We start from the raw sequence: 17773 nt of genomic DNA, 5'->3' as shown, positions 1-17773 counted from the left end.
ATTACTTAACCATTTTTGACTGACATACTCATTGATTTCCACATTGTGAAGGCTCTTTGAAACTGAGGTTACTGCATGTGATAAGCATGAAGCCAATCTCCTTGTTTCTTCCACAGGACCGTGATTTCTGCATCATCTCTGTGCCCAAGCTGGCCCCTGAGTTCCCCCTCCTCCAGAGCTTCCTCAGGGTAGTACCACACCACACCAGCAGCCTGCCCCAGGAGCTCTACATCTTCCACCGCTCTGGCCTGCTCAAGTGGGTATTAGTATAGTCCCCAACAGAACATTTCAGTAGTTTTAGCCATTGACATACATCTAAGAGTTTAGCATGAATGCATCTCCTTATTTAACTTACAACGATTAAATTGAGATGGATGTTATTGGAGATTTGAAGAGAGACATGTTTTTGGGGCGAGAAATCCCTGGATGTGTATATACAATGGAAGTTGCTTGTGTAATGTCAATCATGGTCTTGTTGTCTCATCAGGACATTTGTGGTGAGTCTGGCAGTGTCTGCAGACAGGCCTGCAGTCTGTGACATGGTGAAGAGACTCAGCCTGCATGAGAGCCTGCTGGAGGACCTGGACATGTTCTACCAGGCCCATAGAGACAAGGTCAGTCACAGACACACACAGGACATACTACTGCCAATAGGACAAGGAATAGTACACCCACTAGTTCCATTTATCTTGTTCTTATATAGCTAGTCTCAAGTTTATCAATCAATTACACAAAAACCGAACCAGATTGATTCAAATTATTATGTTGGAAGACTTGGAGTATCTCTGATTGATTGATGGTTTTTGCAAGGAGCAGTCAAGCATAACTATGACAGAGCTCCAACACAGATAATTACTTTGGATATGAAAATGGAATCCTCAAGTGTAATATCTCATCTCTTTCTCTGTGTCTGTCTTCCAGGATGGAACACCCTTGCAGGCATTTGTAGCCCAAGTTCAGAACCAACTAGTCGGGATTGTAATTATCAGAAATGAGGAGGTAGTTTTCTCGTTTACAGACTTCAATGGTATTTTGCTTTCATAGATTCAGTACTACTTAATCTCTCTCTCTCTCTCTCTCTCTCTCTCTCTCTCTCTCTCTCTCTCTCTCTCAGGATATAGATTACATCCGAGCCAACTACAACATTGAGAACTTCATCTACTTCAGCCACCACCGCTATGAGGAGCACGGCCAGCTGTGTCACTTTGCCCTCAACCCCATCTTCCAGCACTATGCCAAACACTTCCTAAAGGAGGTCCTGCGGCTGGCCCACAAATCCTGCCTCTACTACCCAATCTACCCCTCCTACCACAACCAGAAGGTGAGAGAAACAGCCTGTAAAGCTCATATTGACTTCTCACCTTGCCCATTCCACTGTGTGTGTCTGTGCATGTGTTCGTGCGTGCGTGCACATTGTGTTCAGTACCAGATATTCATAAGTGCAGTGTTCCTCAGTCCTTGCCCAGCCACTCTTCACCAACTTTCTCTGGGGTTGGAGAAGCAGGTGCTGATATAGGACTACCAGGTCCACCTCTCTGGACTTTTAGAAAACATTTCCTCACTGTGTAGAGGCCTTCTCCTTGTCCTCATCCTCCTCCTTCCCCTCTGCTAATTAACTTCTACAAACATGCACCAGATGGTGAGGTGTAAATAGAATAATGGAATTATGGAAAATCTAATGGGAGAGGGAATCATCATTTGGGCAGTGGATGCTGGGGCATAGGGTTGGCCAGCCATGACCGAGGCAGTGGAAGTTATATTCAGTAGAAGTGGTTTCTATTCAGGAGCATGTTGATGGTCGTGTAAATCGTATAAAACAACCTCTTTATCAGAGCTAGTTATGTCTGCATCCCAAGTGGCATCCCCTACAGAGCTCTTATGGGCCTTGGTCAAAAGTAGTGCCCTATTTAGGGAATATTTTGAACCTGTTAGTCACCCCTTCCTTTGCCTCCATCAATGGTATAGCTGATAGGCATCACCTCCCCTGACCCTGCCCCTTTTCTGCTCCCCTCAGAACTCATGTGCCCATTACCTGACCTCTGTTCTTAACTGCATGGTTCCGGTGCGCCCGCGACGCCAGATTGTCTACCCTCTGGAGGAGCTGGGCATCAACGCGCCATCCAAGCAGATCACTAAGGACCAGGTGGGCACAGCAGCAGCTGATGAACAGGCTGGTTGGTGGTTTAACATGCCTGGGAATGCAGTTGGGCAAGTACCCACTGTCTCCAGGTTAACACAATGAGAGGCAGAGGGATGATATGAGAAAGAAGAGAAATATATTTTGTGTGTAATTTACATGCCCACAAGGGGGTGCTGCTTTAAAGTGAACGCATTCCCCTCTTAGCATGGAGTGTAGATAACATAGATATTTGTTTCAAACAGTAAAATATTGTGATGGATACAATTGGAAAGTCATTTTATGTTAAAGGTAATAATTATTCCATCAGGGGTACGGCACTCCATGGACAAATAGCACTGCAGTCTTGAACATTGCTTTTAATTAGTTGTAGAGCTTTTTCAGTGGTATTGTAAATGCACAACTTTTCTTTATTAGTCTTTCCACACCCAACTCCTCAGGCTATTTTTAATGTGCTTGTATTGGTGTAGATGAGGGCAGCAGATGGTTGCTCTGACAGATGGTTAGGAATGTTTGCTTCTGCTGTTTAACAGGTAAAGGAGCACAGACCACTTACCACACAGTCAGTCATAAGCCACTGTCTGCCGCACCTGGTCTGCGTCTCAATAGTTGTAACTAGCTTCATCTCCTTGTGTCCTCTTTCTCCATGATCACTGATGTGGGTGATGGGAGACAAGGAAAGGAGACAAGGAAAGGAAGGCATTTCAGACTTAATCAGACACTCATTTTGGATATGCAGCAAATGTAATATTATACTAAATCAGAACTTTATTAGGTAAGACTTTCACCATATGAGTGTCACTAATCACAGCATATATTCTTAAAGATGCACTATGCAGAAATCGCTCCACCATTTCCTGGTTGCTAAAATTCTAATAGCCTAATTTCAGTTTATGTGATAAAACAAGCAAGTATAGTGTAGAGAATCATTGTACCATCTAAACGTTGTGAAATATCTTTTCCATAACAAAAATTAAGCTGATGTACAAAATTAAAGTAAAATATGTTAAACAAAATTTAAGAACAGGAAGCATAGAAATAGTGCTCATAGAACAGATCTACAGCTTCTTAGACTTGCTTTCAATGAGAATGACAGATCTATAATTGACATGTCTATGTGAATTTGGTCGGGTCACACAAAATGTTACATATTGCAGCTTTAATATTTTATTTATAAAATTAATAATATCAATACAGCTATAGCACACAGCATTTTCTGAACCATACGATATAAGCACAGTTATTCATGCTTTCTAATCTTAGATCATAGAATCAATCTGAGAGTACATGTTCCTATATGTGTCACGTGTACCGCGTGGCACTCCCCTCTCCCCCAGTGTATTAACAGATACACCTGCATTCGCCTGTTCCAGGCCATCCAATTTAAAACCTCCATTTAGTAACACGGCAACCATCATATCCAGGCTGCCATGTAGATAAGAGGATAGCAGAGCGATGCCTCACAGCTTTGTCTCTTAGTGTACATCCAAAATAGCACCCTATTCCCTATATAGTGCATTACTTTTGACCAGATCCCATTTGGTGCCATTTGTGACACAGTCTCAGCCTCGTAATCTAAGCCTGGTGTCCAGCACAGATGTATTAATCAGATTTAAAGCACCTGTTCCCTCTCTGTCAATAACAGATCGTATTACCCAGTGCCATGGTCACAGCACCCGGCCATTATGTTAGAGAAAAGGTTAGGCACCATTTCCACAAGGATAGGGAATAAAGACAGCTGCACTTGCCCACACTAGCCTATACCTACCTGCACAAGACAGAGCATGAATCAGACCTGCATCGTGTTGTTTGGTTAGCTGGAGTATTTCAGGTGATTATTATTTAGGGGGTTCGTTACAAAGCAGAAAAAATATGTAATTAACTGAACGGAGAATGTTCTTGCACTTTAATTACATAGGTTTGGTTACATTTGGTCATTTTCACATGAAGTCAGAGTTTGAACTTATATGTGTTCTTTTAAGAACAGAGCAGGCACTACTGAGAATAGCTTAAATATTACTTGAAGATTAATTCCAACCGCAGGTTTCCCCTTCCTTTGGGGTGTGCTGCCATTTTCCATCCAACAGGGAACCAATGTAACTAATTATGAGTGCTCTAGGACCAATTAGCGCACTAAAATCACAGTTTGATTATTGGTGAGGAGATTCTGTGGATAACACAATGTTCTCTGTGTTCATTCTGAGTCTATACCTTGCATTGAATGCTCTGACATTTGGACATTTATTTTCAATAGGGCCAGTACTCATAATAAAATAGTTAGTATTTAAGTAGGAGCATTGGCACTTATTACGTTTCACTCAGCGTTTCCAGTGGAACATCAAACTTTAAGACATTTCCATATTTTTTTGTATAAACGCTGCTAAAATAATATTATGATTTTTTTTCTGAAAACTGGTACTCTCTTTTCTGTAGTTAAGTGCTCTGATAAATGCCAGTCTCTGGGTTTTAGGCCATTGTCATTCAAATAAACCCAAATGGGAAAATGGTGTGCACATTAATACACCTTTTAGGAACGCAATAATTATGTTTGTCATCTACAGTACCAGTCAAAGGTTTGGACACACCTACTCATTCAAAGGTTTTTCTTTAGTTTTACTATTTTCTACATTACAGAATAAAGTAAAAAAAGACATCAAAACTATGAAATAACACATGGAATCATGTGCATTTCACTGTAAGGTTGTATTCGGCGCACTTGACAAATAAACTTTGATTTGATTTGAATCATGTAGTAACCAAAAAAGTGTTAAATAAATCTAAATATATTTTATGTTTTAGATTCTTCAAAGTAGCCACCAATTGCCTTGAGGACAGCTTTTCACACTCTTGGCATTCTCTCAATGAGCTTCACCTGGAGTTCCCACATATGCTGAGCACTTGTTGGCTGCTTTTCCTTCGCTCTGCGGTCCAACTCATCCCAAACCATCTCAATTGGGTTGAGGTCGGGTGATTGTGGAGGCCAGGTTTTCTGATGCAGCACTCCATGACTTACACAGCCTGGAGGTGTGTTGGGTCATTGTCCTGTTGAAAAACAAATTATAGTCCCACTGAGCCCAAACCAGATGGGATGGCGTATCGCTGCAGAATGCTGTGGTAGCCATGCTGGTTAAGTGTGCCTTGAATTCTATAATAAATCACAGACAGTATCAGCAGCAAAGCACCCCCACACCATCACACCTCCTCCATGCTTCATGGAGGGAACCAAACATGCGGAGATCATCCATTCACCTACTCTGCGTCTCACAAAGACATGACGGTTTGAACCAAAAATCTCAAATTTGGACTCATCAGACCAAAGGACAGATTTCCACCGGTTTAATGTCCATTGCTCGTGTTTCTTGGCCCAAGAAACACGAGTGGTTTCTTTGCAGCAATTCGACCATGAAGGCCTGATTCACACAGTCTCCTCTGATCAGTTGATGTTGAGATGTATCTGTTACTTGAACTCAGTGAAGCATATATTTGGGCTGCAATTTCTGTGGCTCGAAACTCTAATGAACTTATCCTCTGCAGCAGAGGTAACTCTGGGTCTTCCTTTCCTGTGGCGGTCCTCATGAGAACCAGTTTCATCAAAGCACTTGATGGTTTTTGCGACTGCAATTTTAGAAACTTTCAAAGTTCTTCAAATTTTCCACAATGACTGACCTTCATGTCTTAAAGTAATGATGGACTGTTGTTTCTCGTTGCTTATTTAAACTGTTCTTACCATAATTGGTCTTTTTCCAAATAGGACTATTTTCTGCATACCCACCCCTACCTTGTCACAGCACAACTGATTGACTCAAATGCATTAAGAAGGAAAGAAATTCCACAAATTAACTTTTAACAAAGCAGACCTGTTAATTGAAATGCATTCCAGGTGACTACCTCATGAAGCTGGTTCAGAGAATGCCAAGAGTGTGCAAAGCTGTCATCAAGGTAAAGGGTTGATCTTAAATATAAAATATATTTGATTTCTTTAACACTTTTTTGGTTACTACATGTGTTATTTCATAGTTATGATGTATTCACTATTATTCTACAATGTAGAAAATAAAGAAAAACCTTTGAATGAGTAGGTGTGTCCAAAATGTTTGACTGGTACTGCGAGGACAGACACTGGGAGACGAGAAGCAAGTACAGGGAGTGTACATTTAATGAATAACGGACAAGAAGCAAAACACGGACAGTGTCTGGATGGGAAACAAAATTACATTAATGCTGATCCGGGGAACAAACTGAGGAACAGACAGATATAGAGGGAGCAATCAACAAAGTAAAGGAGTCCAGGTGAGTCCAATGAAGCTCTGATGCGCGTAATGCTGGTGACATTATGATGGGCAGCCTAGTGCCCTCGAGAGCCAGAGAGGGGGAGCGGGAGCAGGCGTGACAGGTACTGTATATTGGTTAGATTGCTGGAGAACTCTTCTGAAGTAATCAAATGGATGAATCTGTGACTTTTACACACGCTGTCTCTCTTCTCCTCAGGTCTCGTATGCTCTCAACCACATCAACCGAAAGCTAACCATGGAACCAAAAGTCACCATCAATGCCAGGATCGTGGTAGTGGGGGCATCAGACACTGGCTTAGCATTTCTGGAGGTGCTTGCTTTCTGGTATTGAGAAATTGTATACATGGCATTCATAAATTGCATTTAAAATTATGTGTATTAGAGGAAGCTCAATGACATCCTCCTCTAGATGATTGTAATTAGTGGTAGAGACTGGTAGGTATTAGAGCAGCAGTGTGTGCAGCTTTAGCAGCAGTGATTAGTAGTAATATGAGTATACCCACCCAGAGCAACATGTGTGAATGCACAACCATCCCTTCTCCCACCAAGGCAATCTTACAGCTTAGTATTGGCCTGAATTCATGGTTACCTTCAAACAAACACCAATACCACACCTTTTGTTATTACAGTATGTTTTGCATAGGTTAAGAAAGCTTATTTATGACTATCTACACATGCGGTGTGTAGATTCTTGCTTATCAAAGTCTTGATGTTTAGTTGATTTGATGAATGAGTCATTATAGCTGTAGGCTTGGATGAAAGCCTGCAAACATGACAACCCTCCTTGACCACGAGTAAAAACACTTGTCTAAAGTGTATGTCAACAGCATTCACTTTCAGAATGACTTTTCTCCTGAATTTGTCTTTTATTCCAGGCATCCAATATCTGGAAATGTTGACAGACTTTTGGTTGGCTATAAAAAGGAGGCACTGCTACATGTTTGTATTCTTTCCGTCTTTGAGATGAACTGTTCCTCCAAACAATATGGCGTCTAGGTTCTGCTCATTCGCCGCCAGCCGATAACTACCAAGCAACCGCGTCATTGTGTGTGGATGTGAAAGCAGCGTGGAGGGAGGGAGCGTGCATAACTCAGTGAGGGGGTTGGCAGGCAGGGGCGGCGATGCAATGGGCACACAGCTGCCTGGGGCTGGCATTCAGGAGGGCCCGGAGCTGGCCCTTTAATTAGACACTCCACTGTTCTCCTGTCAGGGATCTTCTGCAGCGATCTGTGTTTGCTGTCACTAATCACTTGACTAATGAGGCAGTTAGTGTCCACTAAACTAATGGTGAGGCGGTACTAGCAGTGGGCCGGTTGAGTGATGGGTCAGCTTGGGCCCTGCTGGGCCCCCTTATCAGGCCAACTCAAACGGCTGGCCTCCAGCTTTCCATCCCCCTCCATCCAGCCCACCCCCACTCCTCAGTGGGACAGGGTCAGATCAGGGGGAGCAGAAAAGACAGAGCTGGTGCGGTGGCTCTGCCTCTCTGCCTGGTGGTCAGTGGGATGGGGGGAGTGGAGCATCGGGGTCACAGCAGTTGTCTGTCAGCGCCTGATAATAGACAGACAGAAAGCCAGGAGGTCACGTCCAGAACCCAATAACAGGCCTTAATGCCTCAGTGCTGGGCATTAAACCCACCTTCTGGCTCAGATTAACACGGAAAGTTGGATTAAAATGAGCTCTGATTATTCTCTGTTCACCAGAAAACACACTGGATTAGGCTACCATTTTTAACAAAGACTGTAGTTGAAGTAGTTTCTCTATACAGCAAGCCAAGTGTCAACATTAAAGGGTTGTTCTAACTATTATGTGTTGAAAAAACAAGTTTGTGTTGCCTTAAAAGGTATTTGTTCACTTCCTACACACATTTGTGACTTAGATGCAGTGCATTCATTAGCCAAAATCAATCAATCACTTTCCCTCCCAGAGAGAGGCAGCAGACTTGCAGGCGATCTAAAGCTTGACATGACATGGCTCAGCTCAGTGTACATCTCCTTTTCACACAACACCATTGAGGCTTTCTCTGTTGTATCACCAATAGGGATAATGTCCATTTGGCACAGAACAAAGGAGGACATTTACATCACAAGAGACCTTTTACACTCCTGATAGTAAACGCATAAGAGGAACACTACAGACTGGGGACAAAACCAGACAAAACAAAAGGAAGGGCTTTTACTATGAGGTTTAGAAAATAAAGGATTTTTAATGCATACCGATGTAGATGAAATGCAATAGGGGTATTAGATGGAACCATTCAGCTGCATCTGCGCCCCCTCACTCAGCTCTCAGAGAATAACAGAACACTGCAGACAGAGAGAGCCTGTGCTCATTTCTCTGTGATGTCCTCTATTCTTCCTGGAACCCATGTACTATATGTTAGGTATTAGATTTTCCCCACTACTACAAAATGGAACAGGAACGCTGAAAGATAATTATTGGCGAAATACAACGTTTTGATCATCAGGTCAAGAGCATCTGTGTTTAGGTAGGATGAGGTCATCATTTCTGAGAAAATAAACGTTCTCCTATTCTGCAATGCACAGTAGCTGCACTCATGAGTCAGGGTTATCTTCCCAGTAAACAGTATGTTCCTTTCCTTCTCCAGCCCACACCTGAGGTTCAATAACATGACTCTGATCTCCACGCATGGCTTCCCAGGCTACTACACCAATGAAAAGATGAGATTCTTGTCCATGAGGTGAGACACCTCCAGCTTCTCTTGTTGTCATTTGTCCTACGTGGTGGACTGTAGTCGTCAATGGAAAACTCATTAACGCTTGTGCATTATTTAATCTTTCGAGTTCGAGGATGTCTTTCAACGGGCTCCATAATACGCTAGCATACAAAACATTTTACCTCTGTGCCCCTGTCCGCTGCCCACAGTCATAGCTCCAGCGACAGGGACCATGCCCAGATGTCTCTGCGCTCCTGGATCAACGTGGTGACAGGCAAGATGGTGGGCATCGACAGGGCAGCCAAGCACGTACTGGTGTCTGGGGGCAGGAAAGTGCCTTATGATCATCTCATCCTCTGTACAGGCCAGCAGTACCAGGTTGGAGGGACATCCTGCATATAAGATTATAATTAGTAGTAGTATATGTATAATATGTTTTATGTCATAGTGTTGGGGGAAATTAAAGCACGAGTTCTATAGTGTCATTTATTTATTTTATTTTGTCATAATAGTCATCATTTCATAATCACATGATTCTGTATTGATGTTCTAAAACTTGAATGATTGCTGTGAGGATTTCTGGGTTCGTCCCTGCTAGGTTTCCTGTCCCACTGGTGTGGACGGCAGCCATCTTCCCCCCAAAAGCCAGCTCCCAGCCCAGCCCCGCCGTAGATACACCGGGCCCGTCCCATCCAACCTCTTCACCCTCAACGACCACCACGACTGTGTGACAGCTTACCAGTGGCTGCTCAACAACTTTGTGGAGCTGAAGGGTATGTATGTGGCCTGGATACCAATCTGTTTCTGCCATCATGCCACTCCTTGTCATGAGGATTGACACATACTGGCTGCTAACCAAGTGAGTATGTACACTGCGTGTACAAAACATTATGCTCTTTCCATGACAGACTGACCAGGTGAATCCAGGTGAAAGCTAGGAACCCTTATTAATGTCACCTGTTAAATCCACTTCAATCAGTGTAGATGAAGGGAAGGAGACCGGTTAAAGAAGGATTTTTAAGCATTGAGACAATTAAGAAAAGGATTGTGTATGTGGGCCATCAGAGCGTGAATGGGCGAGACAAAAGATTGAAGTGCCTTTGAACAGCTATGGTAGGAGGTGCCAGGTGCACCGATTTGTGTCAAGAACTGCAACACTGCTGAGTTTTTCACGCTCAACAGTTTCCTGTGTATCAAGAATGGGCCACCACAGACTTTTGGTGACGCAATTGAGGAAATGGCTGCCTGATTTTTCGTACTGCACATCTGTTGGGTATTTCGCCCATAAATTCAAGTATTTACTCTGAGTATTATAGTAACTTATGCTACAATAGAAAAGGGGGAAGCAGGAATAGGTTGTGGAGCTACAACGATAGTCCGTAACAAGGTAGAAGAAACTAAAATTGTCGATGAAACAGAGATGGCTAATGCTAGCACAAACGAGCTAACAGCAGCAAAATATCCCTCATTCCGTGAGGTGATAAAGGAGGAATTCCCCTTTCGAGAGGAACTCCGAGAAGATGTACGAAAATAACTACATGAGTTCGAGAAGGACATTAACCAGAAACTTGAAGAAAACAAAGAAGAACTTCACCGCATATCTACAAAAATGGGAGATGCAGAACAGCACATTGGGGAAACGGATACATAGAACACAGCAATAAAGGACGCGCTTGTGCAGTCTTTGAAAAGCCAGCACGCACTACAGGCAAAGGTGACAGAACTCAAAGGTTTTTCACGTCGTAATAGCATTCAACTTTATTCTGTGGTCGACGGAACAGAAAAATACTCAATGCCCAAATTCGTGGAGGGTGTATTCAAATAAAAACTTTAAGACGAAACTGACTTGGGAATTAAGAGAGCACACCGAGCTTTGGCCTCAAAACCCCTCAGTGGTGACCTACCAAGATCCATAGTTGTGCACTTCCTACAATTCTTAGTCAAAGAGAAAGTCCTCCGTGTAGCCTGGAAAAAGCCTGTTAACTTCCAAGGCCAACGAGTGTTCTTTGATCATGACTATGCGGGAGAGATGCTGAAAAGAAGGAAAGAATACTCCCCTATTCAGCAGCCTGCCTAGCATGCAGGCTGCTGAAGACCTGAAGCCAAGGGGTGTCCCAGTGGAGTATACCATCAGGAGACAGGCATCTTCATTGGCTGAAAGACTCGAGCAGCTCCTCCCATGGACCGTGGTCGGCGGGCAGAGTCATGGAGAAAGAGGGAAGTCACCTTGGCGAGAGGACGTTCACATTCGAGAGAGACTCAGGCATTTCCAACGAAGATAGGAACTAACGAATCGGATTTTACGGACTTAATAGTCACGGCGAGATGTTAGGCTTATTGGACCGTTATGGTTGACATTGCAAGAGGTAAAACAGCTCCTATATTTTCCCCGCTGCTTTGTAAGAGTGAGAAGCCTGAAGTATGTCGCCTATATGGACACATTACATATGGTCACGTTATTAACAGATCTATTAGCTAATGTTATTCTGGCCGTGTGGTGCCAGGACAACAACCTCTCCCTCAACGTGATCAAGACAATGGAGATGATTGTGGACTAAGTGTCCTGAACACTTTTCTCATTTATCCCCCCCTCTTTTACACCGCTGCTACTCTGTGTTATTATCTATGCATAGTCACTTTAATAACTCTACCTACATGTACCTATTACCTCAATTACCTCAACTAACCGGTGCTCCCGCACATTGACTCTGTACTGGTACCCCCTGTATATAGTCTCGCTATTGTTAGTTTACTACTGCTCTTTAATTACTTGTTACTTTTATTTCTTATTCATATTTTTTAAACTGCATTGTTGGTTAGGGGCTTGTAAGTAAGCATTTCAGGTCTACAGGTGTATTCGGCGCATGTGACTAATACAATTTGATTTGATTTGATGACACCGACAACGAGGCGACAGAAGGACATATTGTATCATGGGGAAGATTCAATGAATGAACTGCATATGGTTGATGGCTTATATAGGCTATTCTAGGATATAAGCTATAGACCAGACTGCTACTGTTCTATTATTTATCCTCTGTTACATTGCACTCCTATTTTGCTCTTGTAATTATCCGATGTGTGTCGGCGACAAAAAGGTGGCCTTTTTATTTTTGGTTCCAACAGGTTTTGAGTCAGACTGCTTTACGCATTTTGATACTTGAGCAAGAGGCTTTCCAGCGGTCAGGCTCATTCCCTCAAACTCCAGAGGCAAGGGACAATCCTCTGACATGAGAGTCCTTATAGCAAAGTCTCTTCCCACTTTGGTTTACTTTTCTGTTGTTCTTGATCTTTCATTGTTTTTTTAGGTTCATGTTAAGCAGGCTGTTATGGTACACAGGTTTTTGGGTTTATATTGATGCATCATCTGGATTTAAGGTCCTAAGTCTCATTGTAAACGGACTGGTGAGTGACATCAAGAGAAGTAATATCCTAAGTCTCATTGTAAACGGACTGGGGAGTGACATCAAGAGAAGTAAGGTCCTAAGTCTCATTGTAAACGGACTGGGGAGTGACATCAAGAGAACTAAGGTCCTAAGTCTCATTGTAAACGGACTGGGGAGTGACATCAAGAGAAGTAAGGTCCTAAGTCTCATTTTAAACGGACTGGGGAGTGACATCAAGAGAAGTAAGGTCCTAAGTCTCATTGTAAACGGACTGGAGAGTGACATCAAGAGAACTAAGGTCCTAAGTCTCATTGTAAACGGACTGGGGAGTGACATCAAGAGAAGTAAGGTCCTAAGTCTCATTGTAAACGGACTGGGGAGTGACATCAAGAGAAGTAAGGTCCTAAGTCTCATTGTAAATGGACTGGGGAGTGACATCAAGAGAAGTAAGGTCCTAAGTCTCATTGTAAACGGACTGGGGAGTGACATCAAGAGAAGTAAGGTCCTAAGTCTCATTGTAAACGGACTGGGGAGTGACATCAAGAGAAGTAAGGTCCTAAGTCTCATTGTAAACGGACTGGGGAGTGACATCAAGAGAAGTAAGGTCCTAAGTCTCATTGTAAACGGACTGGGGAGTGACATCAAGAGAAGTAAGGTCCTAAGTCTCATTGTAAACGGACTGGGGAGTGACATCAAGAGAAGTAAGGTCCTAAGTCTCATTGTAAACGGACTGGGGAGTGACATCAAGAGAAGTAAGGTCCTAAGTCTCATTGTAAACGGACTGGGGAGTGACATCAAGAGAAGTAAGGTCCTAAGTCTCATTGTAAACGGACTGGGGAGTGACATCAAGAGAAGTAAGATAATAGCAAAGATGAAACGGGAGAGAGTTGACATACTATTCTGACAGGAAACTCATTTATCCCATCCTGAACACGAGAAACTCGAGAAAATTGGCTATAGGGATAGCTTTTTCTCTTATTAAACGGGTAGAAGGGGTGTTGCAATTTTTATTGCATTAATGTTTTGTTTATGTCATATATAAAAGACAAGGAGGGTAGATGTATCCTTGTTAAATGTAAACTAGATCACAAGGAAGATACATTATTGAATGTACATTATACGTGTCCCCGGGGAGTGACATGGTCTTCTTTAGGAAGGAAACGTCTGGCACTCATATCTGTGGAGGGGATTTTAACAGTATTTCAAACTCAAAATTGGACAGCACACATCAAGATAGGTAAATAAGTCTGGTTGCTAAAATATCAATAGGATATTACAGGAATTATGTATTGCACAACTTCCATATGTCAGGAAGAGAATATACTTTTTACTTTTTCATGTACAGAGCAGATAGGCACAAGTCTAAAGATGTAGGATCGGGCAGAAGGATCATAATGGAGTTAACCTAACTCTACACCTTAATAGCAAACCAAGAAATACTCTATGGAGGCTTAATTCAAGCAATCTGAATAATCCAGCATTCAAGGAATCAATAAAGACAGAATTGAATGTCTATCTGGAGAATAATGATAACAGGGAAGTATCTCCTACATTGTGGGATGCAGCTAAGGCGGTTATTAGAGCAAAGATCATATCCACATCATCTCTCAAGAAAAAGATACAAGCAAAGAAACTGCTGAAATTACAGGAAACTTTAGGAAGCTTAGAACAATCTCATAGTCATCTCAAAGACCCTCTTATATTACGTGAGATTCAAAAGGTAAAACAGGAAATTGACCAGATTTATAGTGAAGAAGTTGAGAAAAAGCTCAGGTTCCGGAAACAATGATATTATGAATCAGGCTCAAAGGCAACACAATTTCTAGCATGTCAGAAAACAACAACACATAATACAATTTGTGGGTGAAATACAGAATGTTTGGATGCAATACAGAATGCATTTGAATCATACTATACAAATCGGTACAAGCAACCAGAGAAGGTAGATGCACAGACAATAGTATTGTTTTTAGCTCACTTGATCTCCCCTCATTGAGATAGAGTAAAATTATAGACTTCCTTCAGAAATAACTACTGAAGAAATGAATAATGCAATGTCTAATCTAAAAGTGAACAAGTCTCCAGGCTCTGATGGCTTCCCTTCAGAATGGTTCAAAGCCTTCAGAGAACAACTAACACCTCTACTTCAGGCCTGTTTTAACTGGACTCTGCAGGAGGGGGATCTACCACCACTGTGGAGAGAAGCCATAATATCTGTCATTCCAAAAGAGGGTAAAAATAAGCAGGAATGCAGTTCCTATAGACCTATCACAATTTTTAACATGGATTATAAACTATGCATCATTAACAGCCAAAAGAATGGAGGACATAATCCCAAAATTTATTGATGGGGATTAAACTGGGTTCATACAGAATAGACAGACAACATAAGGAGAACATTACATGTCATGGACCACGTCAGTCAGGAGAAGATAAGTGCTATATTAATCAGTCTAGATGCAGAAAAAGCATTTGATTCAGTGGGTTGGGATTATCTATTCCAAGTTATGTATCGATTTGGTTTCAACAAAGAAGTGATACACTGCGTCAGAACACTATTCATGTCCGACTGCCAGAATAAAGATGAATGGACATTTGTCACTAATGATCATTTTAGAATGTGGGGCAAGACAAGGCTGTAATCTTTCACCCAGGCTCTTCTCCTTGAACATCGAGCCATTAGCCCAGGCAATAAGACAGGACCCATATTTAGAGGGAGTAACAGTAAGAGGCAGTGGACATAAGATCTGCATGTATGCTGATGATGTTCTCTTGTTCTTTAAAGACCCAGGCAGTAGATTGATGGATGTTTTACAAACATCTGGAAGATATTCAGGGTGTGTGCTTAACGTACACAAGACCCAAGCCCTAGTATATAATCATACCCCACAGGAAGCACTGAAGAGCAGGTATAACTTCCAGTGGACCACTTCATCCATTAAATATCTTAAAGTAAACCTACCAAAAGATACACCCAAACTTTATGACATGAATTACGTTCCCATCAACAAGAAAATATATGATGACCTGGACAGGTGGAATTCACTTCCTTTGGATCTTAGTAGTAGAATCGAAACAATCCAAATGAACATCCTGCCGAGATGACTGTATTTGTTCCAATCACTGCCGATAGAAATCCCACCAACAGTTTAGGGAATGGGACAAACGGATATCAAGTTTTGATTTGATTTCCGACTCAATTAAGCTCTACTAACTTGAGGTATGGGAAAGAATTCTGTTGGAAGGATGTTATGCGTTTCTTCACAACACCTAAACTGAAATCAAATAGACTATTGGAGAGAATGTGGGCTATCAAGGGCGGATCACACTCATATATTTTGTTCCTGCCCTGCTGTTTAATCCTACTGCGGAGAAATAAGAAAAAAATTAACTGGTTTTGACATAGAACAAGCATTCATCAAACATTAATTTCTTTGTCCTTGGATGAAATACCTGATAACTTACACAATAGAGAAAAGTACCTGTTGAAGGTCCTACTGGCAGCCAGTAAAAAGGCTGTCACTAGGAAATGGCTACAAAAGACCCCGTGACCCAATGGGTAGACATTGTTAAAGAAATACACTATGACCTTTAAGAACACATGAAGAGAGAGACCAGGAATACTGGGAAAAATGGGTTTTGTACATTGTCTAATTCAAAGATGGTGTTACTGTTGTACGCATGATGTATACTGTACCTGCCAGACCGTTTTTTGTCTATGTGTTCTTCAATAAAAAAGAAAGTATAAAAATATATATAATGGTCCACCACCCAAAGGACATCCAGCCAACTTAACACAACTGTGGAGTCAACATGGGACGGCATCCCTGTGGAACGCTTTCGACACCTTGTAGAGTCCATCCGCCGATGAATTGAGGCTGTTCTGAGGGCAAAGGGGGGTGCAACTCAATATTAGGAAGGTGTTCTTTATGTTTGGTATACTACTGTATGTAGGAAGTGCTAAAGGCATGATAGCGCCCTTACATTAATTTCCACGGATGTAACATTATTCAAAAGTCTGAATAATTAGGGTCTAATTAGTGAGAGGGAAATCTTTCATTTCTCTCAACCAGGTCTGCCTCCTCCATCTCCCTCCATTTACAGGGTGATACTAATTTCTGAGAGGTCAGCTCCCTAATGGTACCCTATTCCCTACTTAGGGCCCTGGTCAAAAGTAGTGCACTATAAAGGGAATTGGGTGCTATTTGGAATGTAAGGTTTTCTGCTGATGAAAAGACTGATGTGCTTAAGTAGAATTCATATTTTTCATCTGAAGAAATATGAGATGTGCAGTGATTCAGATTAAGCCTATTAATTAGGGCATCTGTTCATTATGGAGGAAATCATTTACTAAATGCAAATTACTTCTACTATGAATCTAATGTAGACCAAAAAAAATAAGTTGAAGACATATTGATTCAAATCATATCTAATCAAATTGTATTAGTCACATGCGCTGAAAAAATACAGATACGAATAAGAGATAAAAGTAACAAGTAATTAAAGAGCAGCAGGCTATAAACAGGGGGGTACCAATACAGAGTCAATGTGCGGGGGCACCGGTTATTTGAGGTAGACTTGGCGCTCCGGTTCCGCTTGCCGTGCAGTAGCAGAGAAAACAGTCTATGACTAGGGTGGCTGGAGTCTTTGACAATTTGTAGGGCCTTCCTCTGACACCACCTCTTGAAGAGGTCCTGGATGGCAGGAAGCTTGGCCCCAGTGATGTACTGCGCTGTTCGCACTACCCTCTGTAGTGCCTTGCGGTCGGAGGCCGAGCAGTTGCCATACCAGGCAATGATGCAACCAGTGCTCTCGAGAGTGCAGCTGTGGAACCTTTTGAGGATCTGAGGACTCATGCCAAATCTTTTCAGTCTCCTAGGTTTTGTCGTGCCCTCTTCACGACTGTCTTGGTGCGCTTGGACCATGTTAGTTTGTTGTTGATGTGGACACCAAGGAACTTGAAGCCCTCAACCTGCTCCACTGCAGCCCCGTCGATGAGAATGGGGGCATGCTCGTTCCTCTTTTTACTGTAGTCCACAATCATCTCCTTTGTCTTGATCACGTTGAGGGAGAGGTTGTTGTCCTGGCATCTCATGGCCAGGTCTCTGACCTCCTCCCTATAGACTGTCTCGTCGTTGTCGGTGATCAGGCCTACCACTGTTGTGTCATTGGCAAATGTAATGATGGTGTTGGAGTCGTGCCTGGCCGTGCAGTCATGAGTGAACAGGCAGTACAGGAGGGGACTGAGCACGTACCCCTGAGGGGCCCCTGTGTTGAGGATCAC

At 42.4% G+C, this 17773-nt stretch overlaps 1 protein-coding gene across 3 annotated transcripts in view; it reads left to right on the top strand.

The window, feature by feature from the left end:
- Positions 1 to 17773, top strand: part of cfap61 (cilia and flagella associated protein 61) — a 31645-nt gene that overhangs the window by 5382 nt on the left and 8490 nt on the right. For all 3 annotated transcript variants that reach the window (XM_020496319.2, XM_020496318.2, XM_020496317.2), the window contains exons 12-20: positions 117 to 256; positions 488 to 614; positions 922 to 999; positions 1115 to 1321; positions 2015 to 2143; positions 6626 to 6753; positions 9035 to 9127; positions 9313 to 9481; positions 9702 to 9876. In XM_020496319.2, coding sequence (XP_020351908.1) covers positions 117 to 256; positions 488 to 614; positions 922 to 999; positions 1115 to 1321; positions 2015 to 2143; positions 6626 to 6753; positions 9035 to 9127; positions 9313 to 9481; positions 9702 to 9876 — 1246 coding nt within the window. The remainder of the gene's footprint in view (positions 1 to 116; positions 257 to 487; positions 615 to 921; positions 1000 to 1114; positions 1322 to 2014; positions 2144 to 6625; positions 6754 to 9034; positions 9128 to 9312; positions 9482 to 9701; positions 9877 to 17773) is intronic.

The sequence above is a fragment of the Oncorhynchus kisutch genome, linkage group LG12 (genome assembly GCF_002021735.2).
Source record: "Oncorhynchus kisutch isolate 150728-3 linkage group LG12, Okis_V2, whole genome shotgun sequence".
NCBI classification, from domain to species: domain Eukaryota; kingdom Metazoa; phylum Chordata; class Actinopteri; order Salmoniformes; family Salmonidae; genus Oncorhynchus; species Oncorhynchus kisutch.
This window is presented reverse-complemented; position numbering and strand designations above follow the sequence as displayed.